At 48.0% G+C, this 20,511-nt stretch overlaps 1 protein-coding gene and 1 long non-coding RNA gene across 30 annotated transcripts in view; both read right to left on the bottom strand.

Annotated features, from left to right (window-relative positions):
* CHFR (checkpoint with forkhead and ring finger domains) overlaps positions 1-9,923 on the bottom strand; it is a 40,243-nt gene extending 30,320 nt beyond the window's left edge. For 20 of the 28 annotated variants that reach the window (XR_013522232.1, XR_013522234.1, XR_013522229.1 and 17 more), the window contains exons 1-3: positions 9,209-9,280; positions 8,850-8,994; positions 1,899-1,998 (exon numbers count right to left, since the gene is read on the bottom strand). Coding sequence is in view for 21 of the 28 variants with exons in the window: in XM_078337846.1 (XP_078193972.1) it covers positions 1,899-1,998; positions 8,850-8,982 (233 nt within the window). In the remaining 7 variants the exon portion in view is untranslated. Of the gene's footprint in view, positions 1-1,898; positions 1,999-8,849; positions 8,995-9,208; positions 9,598-9,779 lie in introns of those variants that run through there. The other 8 variants (XM_054239165.2, XM_035258295.3, XM_035258290.3 and 5 more) reach the window with 6 other exon arrangements.
* A 497-nt stretch (positions 9,924-10,420) lies between these two features.
* On the bottom strand, positions 10,421-18,677 carry LOC144577708 (uncharacterized). 2 transcript variants are annotated; one of them, XR_013522236.1, is made up of 4 exons: positions 18,625-18,677; positions 17,724-17,835; positions 11,027-11,083; positions 10,421-10,558 (listed from the first exon to the last, which is right to left on the bottom strand). It is a non-coding gene; the product is annotated as an uncharacterized LOC144577708 (long non-coding RNA). The 2 variants fall into 2 exon arrangements; XR_013522235.1 differs by having other exon boundaries at positions 10,475-10,611.
* Between the last annotated feature and the right edge of the window lie 1,834 nt (positions 18,678-20,511).

Raw genomic sequence — 20,511 nt, forward strand, 5'->3', positions numbered from 1 at the left:
TCTGTTGCCTAAGATGGGAGTGCAGTGGCATGATCTCGGCTCAATGTAACCTCCACCTCCTGGGTTCGAGCAATTCTCTGCCTCAGCCTCCTGAGTAGCTGGGATTACAGGTGACCGCCACCACTCCTGGCTAATTTTTTTTGTATTTTTAGTAGACACAGAGTTTTATCATCTTGGCCAGGCTGGTCTTGAACCCCTGACCTTGTGATCCACTTGTCTCGGCTTCCCACAGTGCTGAGATTACAAGCATGAGCCACTGCGCCCAGACCTACATGTTCATTTTTAATGTATAAATGGGATTATGGAAAGCTTTCCACTTTCTTTTTTTTTTTTTTGAGACAGAGTCTTGCTCTGTAGCAGGCTGGAGTGCAGTGGCGGGATCTCTGCTCACTGCAACCTCCACCTCCCAGGTTCAAGCGATTCTGCCTCAGCCTCCTGAGTAGCTGGGACTATAGGTGTGAACCACCATGCCCAGCTAATTTTTGTATTTTTAGTAGAGACGGGGTTTCACCATGTTGGCCAGGATGGTCTCGATCTCTTGACCTCGCGATCCACCCGCCTCGGCCTCCCAAAGTGCTGGGATTACAGGCGTGAGCCACCGCGCCCGGCCAAGCTTTCCACTTTCTAGCCGAATATTCCTAACCTGAATGTCCCTCATCAGAAATCTCAAATCTGAAACTTTCTGAGCACCAAAAAGACACTCAAAAAAAATACTCACTGGAGCATTTCAGATTTTTGAATCAGATATGCTCAACTCGTAAGTATAATGCAAATATTCCGAAATTTGAAAAAATCCAAAATCTAAACATTTTATTCTCAATCATTTCAGACATGGGATACTCAACCTGTACTTAGGATGTATAAGAACAAGAATTTAGGGGCCGGAGGCGGTGGCTCACGCCTGTAATCCCAGCACTTTGGGAGGCCAAGTTGGGTGGATCACGAGGTCAAGAGATCCAGACCATCCTGGTCAACATGGTGAAACCCTATCTCTACTAAAAATACAAAAAATTAGCTGGGCACGGTGGCGCGTGCCTGTAATCCCAGCTAATCAGGAGGCTGAGGCAGGAGAATTGCCTGAACCCAGGAGGTGGAGGTTGCAGTGAGCCAAGATCGCGACATTGCACACTCCAGCCTGGGTAACAAGAGCGAAACACCGTCTCCAAAAAAAAAAAAAAAAAAAAAAGAACGAGAATTTATTAGTTTTTAAAAAAGATTTTTTGATTTGGGGAAAAGAGATCAAACTTGAATAGGCTTGCAAGAACCAAAAATGATCAGTATATTTTAAATCTTATTTCTGAGACACATTTAATTTGAATATATTCAAGAAGGGTCACAGACACCAAAGTGTCACCAAGTGTCCCATCCTGGAAACCAGGAGATATATCTTCTCAGACCTTGGGAGGCTAATTAACTACAGTCATGCCCCAGATAATAATGTTTCGTTCAACAGACTGCATATACGATAGTAGTACCATAAGATTAAAATATCACATTTTCACTGTACTTTTTCTATGCTTAGATAGATACTCTCATCATTGCGGTACAACTGCCTACAGGATTCAGTATAGTAGCACGCTGTACAGGTTTACAGCCCAGGAGCAACCGGCCAGACCATAACCTGGGTGTGGAGTAGGCCATGCCAGCCAGGTTTGTGTAAGTACACTCTATGATGTTTGCAAGATGACGGAACTGTCTAACGACACATTTCTCAGACGTCTTCCTGTCACTAAGCGACACGGGCCTGTGCTATGTGATAAAAATGAGTCGCTGTCATCACTAAAGTCACGGCATTTCTCCTCCTCCTCAGCCATGGCACACAGTGCGCTTCTTATGCACAAAGTCAGGCTTCTTAAGCTACTGGAAGAAACACCAAAAGAAGCTCAGAATGTACTCACCTGGTATCTTCCAGTGTCACTTGACCTGATTTTTCATCCACTACAATCTTACAGTGATCTCCAGAGACCAGTTTATTGCTGGGGAATGAAAGGTCGCAACCTAAAAATGAGAGGGTGGGACAGAATGGAATACGATCATGGGAACTGTGACCATTACTGCCCTTTGCTTTACTGAAGTATGTGGTTCAAACTCAGGATTCCCATTGCACATACGTAAAAACACACTTAAGCAAGCAACGTATGAAGAAGTTTTAAAAGTATTTAAGTGCTAACCCAAAGTAAAGGGGCAAGGACTATGTCCTGAACCTTTCTGAATCCCCATCCTCAGGACACCCCATCAACACCTCCAGCTACACACAGACTCTTAAATAGCAATTTTACAATATGCACACATACACAGCTAACCTGGTAAGTATTATTGGAACTTTAAAAAAACTCAGGGGCTTAAGTAATTCTTCAGTATCTTAATTTAGTCCTGAATTTCTTTCCTGTATAAACTTAGGTTTTATAAATCACCATAAAAACTGAAGCAACAACAGTCACAGAAAAAGTGACTGAGCCAATTGTTTATAGGCATACGTACAAATGTAAGAAAATGCATCTTATATACAGGGATGCAACTGTACCTGAGTACAATAATTCTATCTTCATTAAATGCATGAGGGAAAATCCTCAATACCTGCTCTCTCCTTAAAAGAACAAAGGCTTTTTAATATCTCATAATTAACCTTTACTGTTTCATATAATCTGTAAGGATATATAAAGATAGTGTAAGACACCAAAGGCGATTAAAAAGCAAAGGATCTGTGCAGGAGACAGTGACCATGCAAATGTTCTTTTCCTAAATGTTCCCCACAGAATGACAACCTGAATCCGCTACAGCCTGAGCCTTGCTCCCATCACTGACCTATGGGTGTGTGAATCACAAGACAATATTGTTAAGATGCCAGCTCTCCCCCAGATTGTTTCATAGATTCAACGCAATTTCAATCAAAATCCCCAAGGGCTTGTAGAAACTGACAAGCAGATTCTAAAGTTCATGGAAAAAATTGCAGGACAACCGAAGCAATTTTGAAAAAGAATGAAGTTGGAAGACTCACATTACTTAACTGACTTACCATCACACTATAGTAATCAGTACAGTATTGCAGCCGCGTGTAAGGATGGGCAGACAAACAAATGTAACATCTAAAACTATGAAACTTCCAGTGGAAAAGAGGAGGCGAAAATCTTAGTTCCACTGGGTCTGCGCATGGACTTCACAGATAGGACACAAAAAGCATAAACCAGAAAGAAAAAATGATAAACTGAGGTTCATCAAAAATAAAATCTGGGCCAGGCCGCAGTGGCTCACACCTGTAATCCCAGCACTTTGGGAAGCCAAGGCGGGCGGATCATGAGGTCAGGAGTTCAAGAGCATCCTGACCAACATGGTGAAACCCCGTCTCTACTAAAAATACAAAAATTAGCTGGGCTTGGTGGCACACACCTATAATCCCAGCTACTCAGGAGGCTGAGGCAGGAGAACTGCTTGAACCTGGGAGGCAGAGGTTGCAGAGAGTGGAGATAATACCACTGCACTCAGGCCTGGGCAACATGAGCAAGACTCCATCTCAAAAAAAAAAAAAAAAAAAGGAATAAATAGCTCTTTGGGAAGACAAGGTTTTTACATCACTTCCTACACGTTAACTAGGCTTTCCCTTTTCCCCCAAATAATGTCTTGCATGTGGCAGGCACATCGTTGCTTTAAAATAATCAAGTTCTGGCTGGCCACAGTGGCTCATGCCTATAATCCCAGCACTTTGGGAGACCAAGGCAGGTGGAACATTTAAGGTCAGGAATTCAAGACCAGCCTGGCCAACATGATGAAACCCTGTCTCTACTAAAAAAATACAAAAATTAGCTGCCTGTCATCCCATCGACTCAGGACGCTGAGGCAGGAGAATTGCTCGAACTCAGGAGGTGGAAAATGCAGTGAGCCAATATCGCATGCGCCACTGCACTCCAGCCTGGGCGACAGAGAGAGACTCTGTCTCAAAAAAAACAAAAAAAATTAGCCTGGTATGGTAGCACACACCTGTAATCTCAGCTAGTCTGGAGGCTGAGGCAGGAGAATCACTTTAACCTGGGAGATGGAGATTGCAGTGAGGGAAGACCATGCCACTGTGCTACAGCCTGGGTGACACCGCAAGATTCCGTCACAAAAAAATACATAAATAGGCCTGGCACAGTGGCTCACGCCTATAATTCCAGCACCTTGGGAGGCCAAAGTGGGTAGATCACGAGGCCAGGAGTTCAAGACCAGTCTGGCCAATATAGTGAAACCCTGTTGCTACAAAAATATGAAAATCAGCCAGGCGTGGTGGCACAAGCCTGTAATCCCAGCTACTCGGGAGGCTGAGGTGAGAGAATTGCTTAAACCCCGAAGACGGAGGTTGCAATGTGCCGAGCTCACGCCACTGTACTCCAGCCTAGGTGACAGAGCAAGACTCTGTCTTAATATAAATAAATAAAATAATTAAGTTCTACAATAGTTAGGAACTGAGTGTCTGTATCCCCCTAAAATTCATATATTTAAGTCCTAATCTGTAGGAATGAAGATCCCATTAAGTGCCAGGCAGGAGCCAAAAGCCTCAGCCTATTTCCATATCAATAAGGAAGTAGTAGAAATATAACCGTAGCAGTTATTAGCTATTCATAGGTAATCCTAGTTAATCACAGGTGATCTTAATTCTTTTACTAATGCCTCTCAGGCCGGAAGTGTGAGCCTGGAGCGACACTGTGAAAAGAATGACCCTAAGGCAAGCTGCTTTAAGCCTTCAGTCAGGACTGCTGGAGGGCGCCTTGGCTGAGCCACAGCACCAGCGCTGGGAAAGCGCTTACTGTTTAGCCAGCTAGAGAAGGAGGGGTCTCCTTCCTTGGAGGAGTCAGGAGAAAGCTTCGCTTCTCCAAGCTCTTGTGGTAGGCCTGCCGCTGTCAGACAGTAGACCCACAGACATGTGGGGCCTTAATTATCTCTGTGTGATGCTGTGCTTCAGTGGCCACGTTCCATGTCAATCTCATGTTCTGCTTCTGCACCTGTTTTCTTTTTTCTTAGAAGAGATCATCAGTAAAAGTAACATAAATCTTAACGTCTGGTTCTTTCTTAACAAGTACAGAAAACTGCTGATGCACTAGGCTCCTCACCTCATCTCGGCTGCTGAAAATTCCTGAGCCCCTACCTGTATGACAAGTGATGTACTTGACCCTATCACTGCCATGCCCTGCCCCCAGGCACTGACCAACAAGGCCACGCCCTACTGACACCCTACCTTCCCTGCCCTCAGCTGTGTACTCAATCCAAGTCAGAATGCGCTGACACTCCAAGATTTGGTTGGCAGTGGATCCCCGGGCCCAAACTCTCTTTTCTCTATCTCTGTGCCTTGTGTCTTTTATTTCTACAATTTCTCGGTCTCCACGCCGGCAGAGACGGGCTCACAGAACCCAGTAGGGCTGGACCCAATGTGACTGTATTTGGAAATGGGGCCTGTGAGCTGATAAAGGTTAAATGAGGTTACTTGATGTGAATCTGCCCTCTTAAGAGGAGACATAGAGGCAGAGTCCTCCCTCTCCACCATTGGCAACAGAGCAAGAAAGTGCCATCTGCAAGCCAAGAAGAGAGCCCTCCTGCCAGGACCTTCATATTGGACGTCCCAGCCTCTGGAACCATGAAAATAAATTTATGGCCAGGCACAGTGGCTCACACCCGTAATCATACCACTTTGGGAGGCTGAGGCAGGCGGACTGCCGGAGCTCAGGAGTTCGAGACCAGCCTGGGCAACATGGTGAAACCCTGTCTCTACTAAAAGAGAAAAAATTAGCTGGGCATAGTGGTGCGTGCCTGTAGTTCCAATTACTCAGGAGGCTGAGGTAGGAGAATCACTTGAACCCGGGAGGCGGAGGTTGCAGTGAGCAGAGATCACACCACTGCAGTCCAGCCTGGGTGTCAGAACAAGACTGACTCAAAAAATAAATAAATAAAATAAATTCTTGGTGCTTAAGCCACCCAGAACGTAGTATCTTGTTATGGCAGTATGAACAGATTAGTACAATAATCTTTAAGTCTATGCTGGCAACATTATTTATAAATTCACTAAGATCATTCCTATTAAGGAAAAGACAGGCCGGGTGCGGTGGCTCATGCCTGTAATCCCAGTACTTTAGGAGGCTGAGGCGAGTGGATCATGACATCAGGAGTTCAAGACCAGCCTGGCCAAGATGCTGAAACCTTGTCTCTACTGAAAAAAAAAAAATTAGACGGGCACCGTAGCAGGTGCCTATTATCCCAGCTACACGGGAGGCAGGGAGGCTGAGGCAGGGAATCGCTTGGGCTCGGAGGGAGGAGCTGCAGTGAGCGGAGTTCACACCACTGCACTCCAGCCTGGGACACAGAACAAGACTCCATCTCAAAAAAAAAAAAAAAAAAAGGAGGCCGGGCACGGTGGCTCAAGCCTGTAATCCCAGCACTTTGGGAGGCCGAAGCGGGTGGATCACGAGGTCAAGAGATCGAGACCATTCTGGTCAACATGGTGAAACCTCGTCTCCACTAAAAATACAAAAAATTAGCTGGGCATGGTGGTGCGTGCCTGTAATCCCAGCTACTCGGGAGGCTTAGGCAGGAGAATTGCCTGAACCCAGGAGGCGGAGATCGCACCATTGCACTCCAGCCTGGGTAACAACAGTGAAATTCCATCTCAAAAAAAAAAAAAAAAAAAGGAAAAAAGGGAAAAGATAAACTTGATGACTTATTTTTGCTCCTTGTCTTAACATGCATATCCTAACATGTAATAACATGTATATTTCAATAACAATAGTCAACATTAAGTGCTAACCCTAAAGTTCCCTCTAAGCAGTTCGTGTACGATCTCATTAATTTCTCAGACTAACTCTATGAAATAGGTACAAAGGCACAGAAAGATATGCTGTTAGCTCAGAGTTATGTGGTGACAGGTTCGTTAACACGTAATTTATCTCTAGAGTCTGCTCTTCACCAAACCTAGTCTATCAAGTAAGGACAAAGGGAAAAATCCTCAAATACTTCCTCTTATCTTAAAGGAATAACTTTGATATGCTGTAATGATATCAAAATACTTTCAAAGTTGTAAAATAAACTTTAACTTGATACTGGAATTTAAGACTGCCAAATCTCGGAACACAGTGGTTCACGCCTGTAATCCCAGCACTTTGGGAGGCCGAAACAGATGAATCACTTGAGCTCAGTTGTTCAAGACCAGCCTGGGCAACATGGCAAAACCTCGTCTCTACTGAAAATACAAAAATTATCCAGGCATGGTGGCGCACACCTGTAGTCCCAGCTACTCCACAGGCTGAGGCAGGAAAATCATTTGAACTGGGAGGCAGAGGTTGCAGTGAGCTGAGACTACACCACTGCACCCCAACCTGGGTGACAGAGCAAGACTCTGTCTCGAAAAACAAACAAAACAAAACACAAAAAACATTTCATGCTGTGGGCAAAGAAAAAAAAAAACAAACAAACAGATGCAAGCATATTGTAAGGGGCTAAATTAACCAAAAAAAAATTGCTTCTAAAGAGCAAATATTTCCCATCCTCACTCCTTTTTAAAGTATAATGTCAGGCTGGGAGCGGTGCCTCACACCTGTAATTCCAGCACTTTGATAGGCCAAGGCAGGTGGATCACCTGAGGTCGTGAGTTTGAGACCAGCCCGACCAACATGGAGAAACCCCGTTTCTACTAAAAATACAAAATTAGGCCAGGCGCGGTGGCTCATGCCTATAATCCCAGCACTTTGGGAGGCCGAGGCAGGTGGATCACGAGGTCAAGAGTTCGAGACCATCCTGGTCAACAAGGTGAAACCCCATCTCTACTAAAAATACAAAAATTAGCTGGGCATGGTGGTCCCAGCTACTTGGGAGGCTGAGGCAGAACTGCTTGAACCCAGGAGGCGGAAGTTGCGGTGAGCCAAGATCGTGCCATTGCACTTCAGTCTGGGTAAAAACAGCGAAACTGCGTCTCAAAAAAAAAAAAAAGAACACAAAATTAGTCAGACGTGGTGGTCCATGCCTTTAATCCCAGGTACTTGGAAGGCTGAGGCGGGCATCACTTGAACCCAGAGCGGGAGGTTGCAGTGAGCCGAGATCGCGCCACTGCACTCCAGCCTGGGAAACAAAAGTGAAACTCCATCTCAAAAAAAAAAAAAAAAAAGAGGTATAATGTCAGAATGCTAATTTATTAATTTTCAAAGTAAACGTTTCTGTTGACATGACCACTGCATTTCTCTTCCCGTACAAAGGCTACAGGGGAAATCACACTACCAGATGATCACTTAGGAGCATGGAGGCAGTCAATGTGGAGGGTGAGGGAACTTCCTCTGACTTTGTTCAAGTTCTTACCTTTCAGGTTCATTAGTAAATAAATATTCTAGGGGCTGCAACTTGAGATCGTTTTTAATGTAGGCACTACAGCTATAAATTTCCCTCTGAGTACTGCATTGGCTGCATCCTAAATACCTTTTGGTGTATTCTATTTTTGTTTCATTTGTCTCGAGATATTTTTAAAGGTTCCCTATGAGGACTTCTTTGACCCATCGGTTGCTTTAAGGGCGTGGTGTTTCATGTCCATTTATCTGTGAATTTTCCACTTTTCCTTCAGTTACTGATTCCTAATTTCGTTCCACTGTAGTCTGAAAATATACTTTGTATAGCAACGAACTTGACAGTATTGCATTCTGGAGGATACATCACAATATAACTAGTTTATAAAGTTGTAATGAGAGCTAAACGATCCGCATGACTCATGCAGGCAGACACCCAAATAAACAGCAGTGCGGAATATCCGGCGAGCACACTGCCCCGGCGCCCCAGAGGCCTGCCGCCAACGGGTGGCTCAGTCCGAGACCGGCCCGCCCCCCCCCCCGCCCCGGGCCCCGCACCTCGTCTCCGCCCGATGGTCCACTCCGGCTTCCTCAGGAGGACGTGTGGCTCGCCGTCCTCGGCGCCCAGGCGCAGGAGCCGCCCCCAGGGCTGCGACGGCGGCGGCTGCTTGCCTTCCTCGGGCCGCTCCATCGGGATTCACATCTGCGGAGACCCCGGAAACGCCCGTAGAGACTCCGGACCCCAGAGGCCGAGACTCGGCGCCCGCCCCACCCCGCGGGCCCCGGCCAGGCCGCCCGCGCCCAGGCGCCCACGCGGCCCCGCGGCCCGGCCCGGACGCCGGCGGCGCCCCCCTCCCAAGGGCGCAGCCGCGTCCCCCGTCGCCGCCCAACGCAGCGCCCTCGCCAGCCGCGCTTACCCCCTCCCCGCGCCGAACCCGGAACCGGCTGCGCTGCCGCCGCTGTCAACAGACATTGCGGCTCCCTCAGCTGATCCGCGGGGCGGGGCCAGTGGCGTCTGCGCCCCGCGATTGGCTGGCGGCGGCGCTCACCGAGAGCGGCGGCTAGAGCGGAGCCGGGAGTGGCCGGGGAGGGCAGGCGCGTGGGGGTGGGGGAGGGGGCGCGGCCATCTTTGATCCTGGCGGGCGGACTTCGTCGCCTGCTGATCGCGGAAGTGGCTGCGGTCGGCGCCATGCTATGTTTGGGCAGAAGGGACGGCGAACTTCCGTATTGGAAGCCCAGGGGCTTCTGAAAGCCCCGCCGACCTACAGATGACTTCGAGAAGTAGGAGAGGGTCCGCCTTAGTTGTCACGTGAAGACCCTTTCGGGTGCCATTTCTCTTCGGATCACACGGATCCGAGGTCTGATGGACAGGGCGCGCTCCGCGAGTGGGAGCCGCTGCGCTGCGGGCCGGGCGGACTGGGGCCACGTCTGGGCGGGTGTTTTCCGGGGTCTTCCCATTCTGAACGCGCCCACCCTTTGCATCAGTACCCACTTCTTGGAGTCCCGCGGCGTTCGCGTGTGTGCTCCAGAGAAGGGCGCCAGAGGGTATTCCCTGAAAGTGAACGATCTGGGAAAGCGGAGGCAAGACGGCAAAGCGCGTTCCGCGCAGGGGAGGAACGAGCCCAGGTGTGCACTGAGGAGGAGCCCACAAGTGCCCAGGAGTTCGAAATTAGCCTGAGACCTCATCGCTACCCAAAAAAAAAAAAAAAAAAAAAAAAGTAGGCATCATTTGTGTAGAACAAACCATACAGACACACATATATACATAAACATTTTTTATATAGGTATAGGCATAGTTATCTATACCTTGTAAACCAAAAATAAAATTCCTGAAGAAGCGGTTCAGTCCCTGGTGGAAACCAGGCTTTGGACATGTCCCATTATACTCACCACCCTTTGGAATTCAGGTATAACTGCCCAGCATCAACATTAAAACAGATACCTTAAGACTGACCAAACAGACTGTAGCATTGAGATACATCACATGATAGCAAGTCCTGGAAACAAAAGTATGTCACCCTGAAATGTAGACCTGCAAAACTGTCTCCTGGGGAAAATCTATTTTGTAGAGAATCTCCTTCCATGTCTTTTCCCAATCCAGGAGAAAATGTAAGAGTCTGGCACCTTTCTAACTCTGGTAAGAAGCGTTTGCAATATATTCTCTCCGAAGCCTGCTACCTGGAACCGCATCTTTCTAGGAACCTTGGCCTGGGTGGTGGCTCATTCCTGTAATCCCAGCACTTTGGGAGGCCGCCAGGAAGTCCAGGCTGCAATAAACCACAGATTGTGCCACTACAATCCAGCCTGGGCAACAGAGACCCTGTCAAATTAAAATTAAATTAATTTAAATAGAACCTTGGTCTCCCTTATCTTAACCCAGACATTTTATTAACTCCAGGTCTTTTTTTTTTTTTTTTTTTTTTGAGACGGAGTTTCACTCTTGTTACCCAGGCTGGAGTGCAATGGCATGATCTCAGTTCACCGCAACCTCTGCCTCCTGGGTTCAGGCAATTCTCCTGCCTCAGCCTCCTGAGTAGCTGGGATTACAGGCACGTACCACTCATGCCCAGCTAATTTTTTGTATTTTTAATAGAGACAGAGTTTCACCATGTTGACCAGGATGGTCTCGATCTCTTGACCTCATGATCCACCCGCCTTGGCCTCCCAAAGTGCTGGGATTACAGGCGTGAGCCACCGATCCCTGCCCATCTCCAGGTCTTTAGATAATAACTTACCTCTTTCAACCAAGTTCCAATCAGAAAATCTTTGAATCCATCAAGTTCACAAACGTTCTGGAGGAAGGAAGAAAAAGAAAAAAAGATTAAAAAAAGAAAAGAAAAGAAAATCTTTGAATCCATCAATAATCTATGTATAAAACCAAACTGTAGTCTCACCATCTCGGGCACAGGATCTTAGGAGCTCTTGGGACTGTGCCTTGGGCCATAATCACTCATTTCTGGCTCAGAATAAACCTCCTCAAATATTATAGAATTTGACTTTTTTTTTTTTTTTTTTTTTTAGATGAAGTCTTGCTCTGTCACCAGGCTGGAGTGCAATGGCACGATCTCGGCTCACTGCAACCCCTGCCTCCTGGGCTCAAGTGATTCTCCTGCCTCAGCCTCCAGAGTAGCTGGGATTGGCTAACTTTGTATTTTTAATAGAGACAGGGTTTCTCCATGTTGGTAAGGCTGCTCTCGAACACTCAATCTCAGGTGATTCGCCTGTCTCAGCCACTCAACATCCTGGGATTTCAGGCATGAGCCACCACACCCAGCTGAGTTTGATTCTTTTAATTGATAACGTGTACATACAAATATGTTTATGAAAATATCTCTAGAAGGATACACAAGGAAATGCAGTGGCTTCCTCTGGAACATGGACTTGAAGTCAAGGGGATAGGAAGACTTACTTTCACTATGTATTTGTCTCAGTCTGAGTTATAGCAGAAAAACAGAACCAGTAGGATGATGGAGAGCAGTGCATGACCCCTGAATTTCATGAGCATGGGCCCATGGTGTATTTCATTTACTGTGAAGTGGGTGCCTTGATCAGTAGCTATGCCGTTGCTACAGGAAAAAGTAGTCCCCGTCCAGACTCTAAGAAAGAGTTCTTAGATCTTACACAGGAAAAATTTGAGGCGAGTCAAACTTGCGAAGGAAGCAAGTTTATCATAATTTACTCTGTTCCAGAGTGGCATCCTCAGAAAGCAGGAGGAGGAACATTGTACAAGAAATGAGAAGGCGCTACCATTAAACCCGGGATGTGCAGATATGCTGACTAAAGGTGGGGCTGTTGGTGCTGTCAGTGACCATTAGTCCTTCAACCTCAGCCTGCTCATCAAGGTTCTAAGTAAAGTGGGCTCCACTCTTAGGACACCCGGACATTCTGCAGGCTTGGTGGGAGATGTCCTGTATGACCATAAATATTCTGCAGTTATAATTGGTGGGCAGCTTAGAATGTGGCTACTTTCAGACCGTAACAATTAACTTTACAGATGCCTTGTAAGAAAGAACCCTTTCTTGGAGTCTGGACTGGGACTTCTTTTTCCTGAAGCAACGGCATTGCTTATGATCGTGGAACCCACTTCACAGTGAATTAAGTACACCACGGGCCGGTGCTCATGGAATTCATGGGTCCTGCAGTGTTCTCCATCATCCTACTGGTTCTGCTAGCTACTCATCTTCAGACAGACTCACTCTGGTCATGTTTTATTAAACCAGAGGCCTGGTAAACAGGTTTCTCTAAGACTGCAACCATGGATAAGACATTCTGTGCTGGGTGCAGTGGCTCACGCCTGTAATCTCAGCACTTTGGGAGGCCGAGGCAGATGGATCACGAGGTCAGGAGATCGAGACCAGGCTGACCAACAAGGTGAAACCCTGTCACTACTAAAAATACAAAAATGAGCCAGATGTAGCGGTGCACGCCTATAGCCCCAGCTACTCGGGAGGCTGAGGCATGAGAATTGCTTGAACCCAGGAGGCAGAGGTTACAGTGAGCCGAGATTGCGCCACTGCACTCCAGCCTGCCGCCTGGCAACAGAACAAGACCCTGTCTCAAAATAATAATAATAAATAAAAAACTTTTTTGTTTTTAGACGGAGTCTCGCTCTGTCACCCAGGCTGTAGTGCAGTGTCCTGATCTCAGCACTGCAACCTCCGATTCCTGGGTTTAAGCAATTCTCCCGCCTCAGCCTTCTGAGTAGCTGGTGAGACTACAGACACCCGCCACCACGCCCGGCTAATTTTTGTATTTTTAGTAGAGACGGGGTTTCACCATGTTGGCCAGGATGGTCTCGATCTCTTGTGATACACCAGCCTCAGCCTTCCAAAGTGCTGGGATTACAGGCGTGAGCCACCGCGACAGGCCAAAAAAATTTTTAAAAGTTAAATAACTCTAGAGACCACCCTCCTCCCGGCAGAGTTCCTCTGGGAAGCTTTTTCCTCACCGACGGCGCAGCCCCAGGTCATCCCCAAGCCGCACCCCTGGCGGTTCCTGGGGAAGCCAAGCTCCCGCACCCTGAGGCAAAGCCGCGGACGGAATGTGCACACGAGCCACGAAGCCTCAAAGGAACGCTCGGGTGCCCCCTGCTGGCCTCCAGGGGTAGCGCAGGACGGTCTGCGCTCCCCAGCAGCGGAAGCAGCGCGTTCCCTCCGCTCTTCTATGATTTTGGAAACTGAAAGCGAGGTGAAGGGTGGGGCGCGGTGGCTCATGCCTGTAATCCCAGCACTCTGGGAGGCCAAGGCGAGCGGATCACGAGGTCAGGAGTTCGAGACCAGCCTGTCCAACATGGTGAAACCCCACCTCTACTAAAAAGACAAAAATTAGCTGGGTGTAGTGGTGCATGCCTGTAATTCCAGCTACTCGGGAGCCTGAGGCAAGAGACTCGCTTAAACCTGGGAGATGGAGGTTGTGGTGAGCTGAGATTGCGCCTGGGCAACAAAAGTGAAACTCCGTCTCAAAAAAAAAAAAGAAAATGAGGTGGAGCCTCCTCTCCCTGGCTTGATAGGAGTGGGGAGATAACAAGAAGCAAAAGTACAAGGCCAATATATTAAGTCCACTGAAACTGGAAAACTTTAAAAGCCTGTCATTTGCAATAAAGCAACAAAAAGAAGTCCTTGTATACAAATCTAACAAAATATGAATTATAATACGAACCTGTCTGTATCCAGAAAACTATGAAACACAATTAAAACGTAGTACCAGCTCTCTGGAAGGCCTGGGAGCCAGGAGGGGTCACCTGAGGTCAGGAGTCCAGATGAGCCTGGGCAACTTGGCCAAGCCAAACCCTGTTACTAAAAATACAAAAATTAGCCTGGCATGATGGTGTGCACCTGTGATCTCAGCTACTAGGGAGGCTGAGGTGGAAGGATGGATTGAGCGCTGGAGATGGAGGCTGCAGTGCCATGATCCGGCCAATGCACTCACTCTGACTGGGGAAACAGATGGAGACCCTGTCTCAAGAAAGGGAGAGAGGGAGCGAGGGAGGGAGAGGAGGGAAGGCAACGAAGGGGAAGAGAGAAAAGGAAGAGAAAGAGAAAAAGGAAAACCTAAATAAATGGAGCATACTCCTTTTTCATTATTGCAGTGACAATATTGGTAAGATGTGACTTCTTCCCAGCTATAGAGTTGGTGCTGCTCCAACGAAAATACCCGCAATTTATTTCGTAGATATTGACAAACTGTTTCCGAACCTAGAACTGTAAGCACAACCTGAATAATAATAAACTTGAAGAACTCAATTTCCAAATCCAAACTTTTAAAAGCTACCAAAATCAAAAGCGCATGATCTTTGCAAAATAATGGACATTCTTTCACATGAACAATATCATTTTATCTTATTTTTAATTTTTTTCAAGGTGTTGCTGTCACCCAGGCTGGAGAGCAGTGGCACCATCATAGCTCGCTGCAGCCTCAAACTCCTGGGCTCTAGGGATCCTCCCAGCACAGCCTCCCAAGTAGCTGGGACTATAGGTGCCGCCACACCCGGCTGGAGAAATATCATATAAACGAAGCTTACATAGAATGTATTAATAATATAACCAAAGGCAAGGATCCTTACTTCAAATGTCTTAGGAAGCTGCAGAATTGAGGCCAGCCAAAACAGAGAAACCACATCATACATTTCTAGCTTTAATTTGCTTCCTATTTTCACAGATGGTGATTTTCAGAATGATAATACATGAAGTGGTCCTTATCATAATGAGATTCTACAGAGATGTGTATTGTATCAGCAGTCACCTGGTGTAGCATGCCACTTCCACTTCCATCACAGCTACTGAACACAATGTTATCTACAATCAATTTAAAAAATTTCAGAAGCCAATTTCCCCAATATAACAAACTTCAGTATTCAATGATGTACGGAAAACTTCAGCAATAATAGATTTTCGGGTAGTTCTTATTAGGACAGGATGGTTTTTTTGTTGTTGTTTTTTTATTTTTTTTGAGATGGAGTTTCGCTGTTGTTACCCAGGCTGGAGTGCGATGGCACTGTGATATAGCTGGCCTAGAGTTAGAACCTGTACAATGCCATTTTATAAAGAGACAAAACTGTTTCCATTCTCCTCACAATGACTGCTAACCTTGGCCTCTGTAAACTGCTAATTTACTTTGCAGAATGCAGAGAGGTAAAGCTGCATACCTTCTCTTATCTGTAACTGCCAGAATTGCTGGCCTTTGTTTACCGGTACTGACCAGAGTAAGCACCCTCAGATAACTCCATCCTGGCGCCAAGCAACTAAAAAATCTGTGGACCCCACACCTGCCGAATTAATGTATAAACTAATGTTTATATTAGCTTCTGTGAACCTCTTAAGTGGCAATCAGCATGACAAAAGTCCCCTGGCCCTTGGAATGTCCGGAGCCCCCCTCACCCTTGTCTCAGCCTAGGAGGTGATTGACAGCTTTCATCCCCATCTCCACTCTTCAACCCCACTCCCAAGGTGGTTTTGCGGGTATAAAAACGTCTTGTCACCCTTCTTTCTCTGCCACGGGTTGGAGAGACGTGAGTCCTCCGTGGTCGCCAGCAATAAACCCTGCAATTTGGCATACTTTTGTCTTGGTGTTGACTTCCTGGGCTCGGTCCGATACAACGGCACGATCTCGGCTCACCGCAACCTCTGCCTTCTGAGTTCAGGCAATTCTCCCGCCTCAGCCTCCTGAGTAGCTGGGATTACAGGCGCGCACCATCATGCCCAGCTAATTTTTGTATTTTTAGTAGGGACGGGGTTTCACCTTGTTGACCAGGATGGTCTCGATCTCTTGACCTCGTGATCCACCCGCCTCGGCCTCCCAAAGTGCTGGGATTATAGGCGTGAGCCACCGTGCCCGGCCTAGGACAGGGTGGTTTTAATATTGAGGATAGCCAGGAAGTTTCAGTTGAGCAGGTTCTATTTTGTTTGAGTGGGTCCATTAAAAAGATTGTTATTATTGCTCGGTGTGATGGCTCCTGCCTGTAATCCCAGCACTCTAAGAGGCAGAGGCAGGACTGCTTGAGCCCAGGAGTTTGAGACCAGCCTGGGCAACCTAGGCAGAGCTCATCTCTAATAAAAATACAAAAATCAGCCTGATGCGGTGGCACATGCCTGTAGTCTCAGCTACTTGGGAGGCTAAGGCAGGGGACCACTTGAGCCCAGGAGTTTGAGGTTGCAGTGAACTATGATGGCACCACTGCACTCCAGATGAGGCGACAGAGACCCCCCACAACCCCTCTAATAAATAAAAAAATGAAAAATTTAAAAAGGATTACTTGTTGACTGTCAGGGTGATTTATTCTTCTAATGAATATCACGTTTACTTACAAGTGTACACTTTCTCATTAGTGCTCCAGTTCTAGTTATGAACTGGCAAAAAATGAGATAAAATAATGGAAATAACCAGAAAAACATTGACCTGCTAAAAAAAATAGAATCCGGGCCGGGCCTGGTGGCTCAAGCCTGTAATCCCAGCACTTTGGGAGGCCAAGGAGGGTGGATCACGAGGTCAGGAGATTGAGACCATCCTGGTTAACATGGTGAAACCCCGTCTCTACTAAAAATACAAAAAATTAGCTGGGCATGGTGGCGCGTGCCTGTAATCCCAGCTACTCGGGAGGCTGAGGCAGGAGAATTGCCTGAACCCAGGAGGCGGAGGTTGCAGTGAGCCGAGATTGCGCCATTGCACTCCAGCCTGGGTAACAAGAGCGAAACTCCATCTCAAAAAAAAAAAAAAAAAAATAGAATCCGTAAAACCACTCAGAAAATATTTGCTATAGCAGATTACACTCTCTGTTAAAGTGTCCCATGTAGAGAAATTTCTATGACTATCTAGCAGTTAAATAAAACAAAAAACTGAGTGGGCAGGGACAGGGAATTCAGATTAATCAAAAGCAACATGGGATTCAGGACACTATGGTGAGACACAATCTTTAAAGCACAGACTAATAGCTTTGCATGCAGAAACTTGATCTCCAGTCTCTCCTTCCAGAGAAAAGCCAGTGCGGGGGGCGCACCGTGTAGCTTCCTGCCCCCACTCCACCGCCCCTCCTGGCTGCTGCCCGCCGTCCCTGAGAAAAGCTCAGACTTCTCTCTCTCTCTCTTTTTGATATGGGAGTCTCGCGCTATCTCGAAGGCTGGAATGCTCACTACAACCTCTGCCTCCTGGGTTCAAGCAATTCTCCTGCCTCAGTCTCCCGAGTAGCTGATATTACAGTCATGCACCACCACGCATTGTATTTTTAGTAGAGATGGGGTTTCACCACCAGGCAGTGCGGCTCACGCTTGTAATCCCAGCTCTTAGGGAGGTAGAGGAGTGATAGCTTGAGCCCCGGAGTTCGAGACCTGCCTAGGCAATATAGTGAGACTCCGTTCTCAAAATAAAATAAAATAATAAAGAGAGAGAGAGAGAGATGGGGTTTCGCCATGTTGGCCAGGCTGGTCTTGAACTCCTGACCTCAGGTGATCCGTCTGTCTCGGCCTCCCAAAGTCCTGTGATGACAGGTGTGAGCCACCGCGCCCGGCCTCAGACGCTTCTCTCTAGGTGGAGCTGCGGGATGAACCAGCCCCTGTAGAAATTTAGAAATCACGTCGTCAATTTCTGTATGAAAAATACACAGATCGGTGACAAGTCTTCTAGGAAGGAAAGTCGGCTAAACTCGCCGCCACGAGTAGACGAACACATTCGGTTTGTCGCTCGGAGGAAAACAACGCCAAGGACACAAATGACCCAAGCGCTGGGTGAAGCAGCGACCCAGGAGGGGACGGGGACTGGAACCGGAACCGAGACGCCGGCTGGGAAGAATCCCGCGGGAACAGGGACAGGAGAGGACTCGGGCGTCAATACGGAGACGAGCAGGGAAGCCCGGGCCGGGGGGCGCATGCCCCAACGGTGCACTGCGCAGTGGCCACGCCCGCAGTCTCGCCAGCGCGGGCGCCTCTTGCGCGGACGCGCTCCCCCCAAGTGGAGACCCCTTCTCCACAGCGAATGCCGAAGACTCGGCTCCGCAGCCCGCCTGGCCGCACCTGGGCGCAGACCCCGGCGAGTCCCAGCCGGGCCGGGCCGGGCGGGGCGGGGCCGGGCGGGGCGGGGCGGGGCGGAGAGGCGCGGCCAATGGCAATGGAAGCCGCGCGTTACTAGGCAACATGCTGTCTCCCGGCAACCTAGAGGCGGGGAATTCGCCAACTGTCTAAAACAGACAAGGATTTTAACCAACGGCTGTGTGGGCCTTGGGCGTCCCGGCCAAGGGGAATAGCGCGGGGGGGCCTGTCACTAAGATAGGGTCCCTAAGCAGGGCGCAGGAGGGTGGAACCCACAGGCGCCGACCGAGCCGCGGTGACGGGCGGGAGTGCACGACCTGTGAGCCAGACTGAAGAGTGGCGTTTCCTCCCTAAGCTTTCGGCGTTCTCCAGCCTCGCCACGCCCCTGCCGCGGGCCGCCCACTCTCGGACGCTCCTCCCGGCGGGAAGCTGAGCGCTCGGGAGCGAGCCCGCCGGAGGCCGCGGGGAGGAGGCGCCGGGCCTGGACACGCCCGTCGGGAAGCTCGGGCGCCAGCACCAATTCTGCGTTTCTTTCTGCTTTATTTTTACTCTTTCCTTGGCTTAAAAGTCAAACGCCGACCCGAGGCGTCAGATGGGCGGCCGTTGGGCGCAGCGGCGGCCCGGGGTGTGCGTGGTGGGACTGTGGGCTTGGAACGTGCGGACGGGAGCGTCGGAGCTGCGAGCCCCGTCAGGCCGGGGCTGGGCCCGCGCGGTGCTGCGGTCTCCGCTGCGGGTCACGGGGACCTGCAGGCCTCGTCCTTGGGGTGTGTCAGTGACGTGGGGTCTGCCGGTGACGTGGCCTCCTGGGCAGTGAGGTCTCTCGTGGGAGGCCACTCCCACTGATCCCCTCTCCCAGCTGCTTCCCTGAGAAAAGCCATCTTTGACGTGAGACAACTTGATGAAAACAACCCCAAGCGATTTTATATCCAGCCAAAATATTCATGTTCCAGTTTTTTTTATTGGAATATACATTTCACTTATAGGTACAGTTCACATATATGTGACTTTTGAAAGTACACTTAGCTTCAAACACGTGGTACAGCTGTGCAAATATGTTTTCCCTATTTATATACCTATTCTACAAGCTTTTTTCTATTAAAAAAAAAAAAACAAAAAACTGGGGGCCGGGCGCAGTGTCTTCACGCCTGTAATCCCAGCACTTTGGGAGGCCGAGGTGAGTGGATTGCCTGAGGTCAGGAGTTCAATACCAACCTGGTCAACATGGGGAAATCCCATCTCTACTGAAAATGCAAAAATTAGCCTGTCGTGGGGGCAGGCGCCTGTAATCTCAGCTACTCGGGAAGCTGAGGCAGGAGAATAGCGTGAACCTAGGAAGCAGAGGTTGCTGTAAGCCGAGATCGCTCCACTGCACTCTAGCCTGGGTGACAAGAGCGATACTTCGTCTCAAAAAAAAAAAAAAAAAAATTGGGAGGCCACGTGCGTGGCTTACGTCTGTATCCCAAAACTTTGGGAAGCGGAGGCAGAAGGATCGCTTTAGCTCTGGATTTGGAGACCAGACTGTGTAACACAGAGAGACCCTGTCTCTACAAAAAATTAAAAATTAGCTGAGTGCGTAGTCCTAGGTACTTGGGGGCTGAGGTGGGAGGATATTAGTTTACTTCTTAAACAGTTTTGTTAAAAAGTAAGACACACACACTAGCCTATTGGCCTAGACTTACACAGATAATCAGGATCACTCATCTCTGCATCCGTTCTGTTACACTTTTATGGCTCAACCATCATTTATTCAGCTAATCGTTGATACGTTATTCTGTAGTTCATGACTATTTTGTTTACTTATAATTTGTTCATATATATATCTACATATACATGTCTGCATATTTCATCCAGTGTATGTGTGAGAGAGATCTCACACTGGATGTAATGTTTAGATGAATGAAAAGAAAAGCTATGAAACCAAAAATAACCCCCCAAACAGGATAAAATGTAAAACTGAAACAAAAAGAAACAAAAAATAGCCCCCCAAATAGAATAAAATGTAATGACTATGGTTATTACTTTTTTTTTTTTTTTTTGAGATAGGGTCTCACTCTGTCACCCAAGCAGCAGTGCAGTGGCACAGTTTCAGCTCACTGTAACTTCCACCTCCCAGACTCAAATAATCCTCCCACGTCAGCCTCCCGAGTAGCTGAGACTACAGGCACATGCCACCATGCCAAGCTAATTTTTTTTTAAGATGGAGT

This window comes from Callithrix jacchus, chromosome 9 (genome assembly GCF_049354715.1).
Source record: "Callithrix jacchus isolate 240 chromosome 9, calJac240_pri, whole genome shotgun sequence".
In the NCBI taxonomy this organism is placed as follows: Eukaryota; Metazoa; Chordata; class Mammalia; order Primates; family Cebidae; genus Callithrix; species Callithrix jacchus.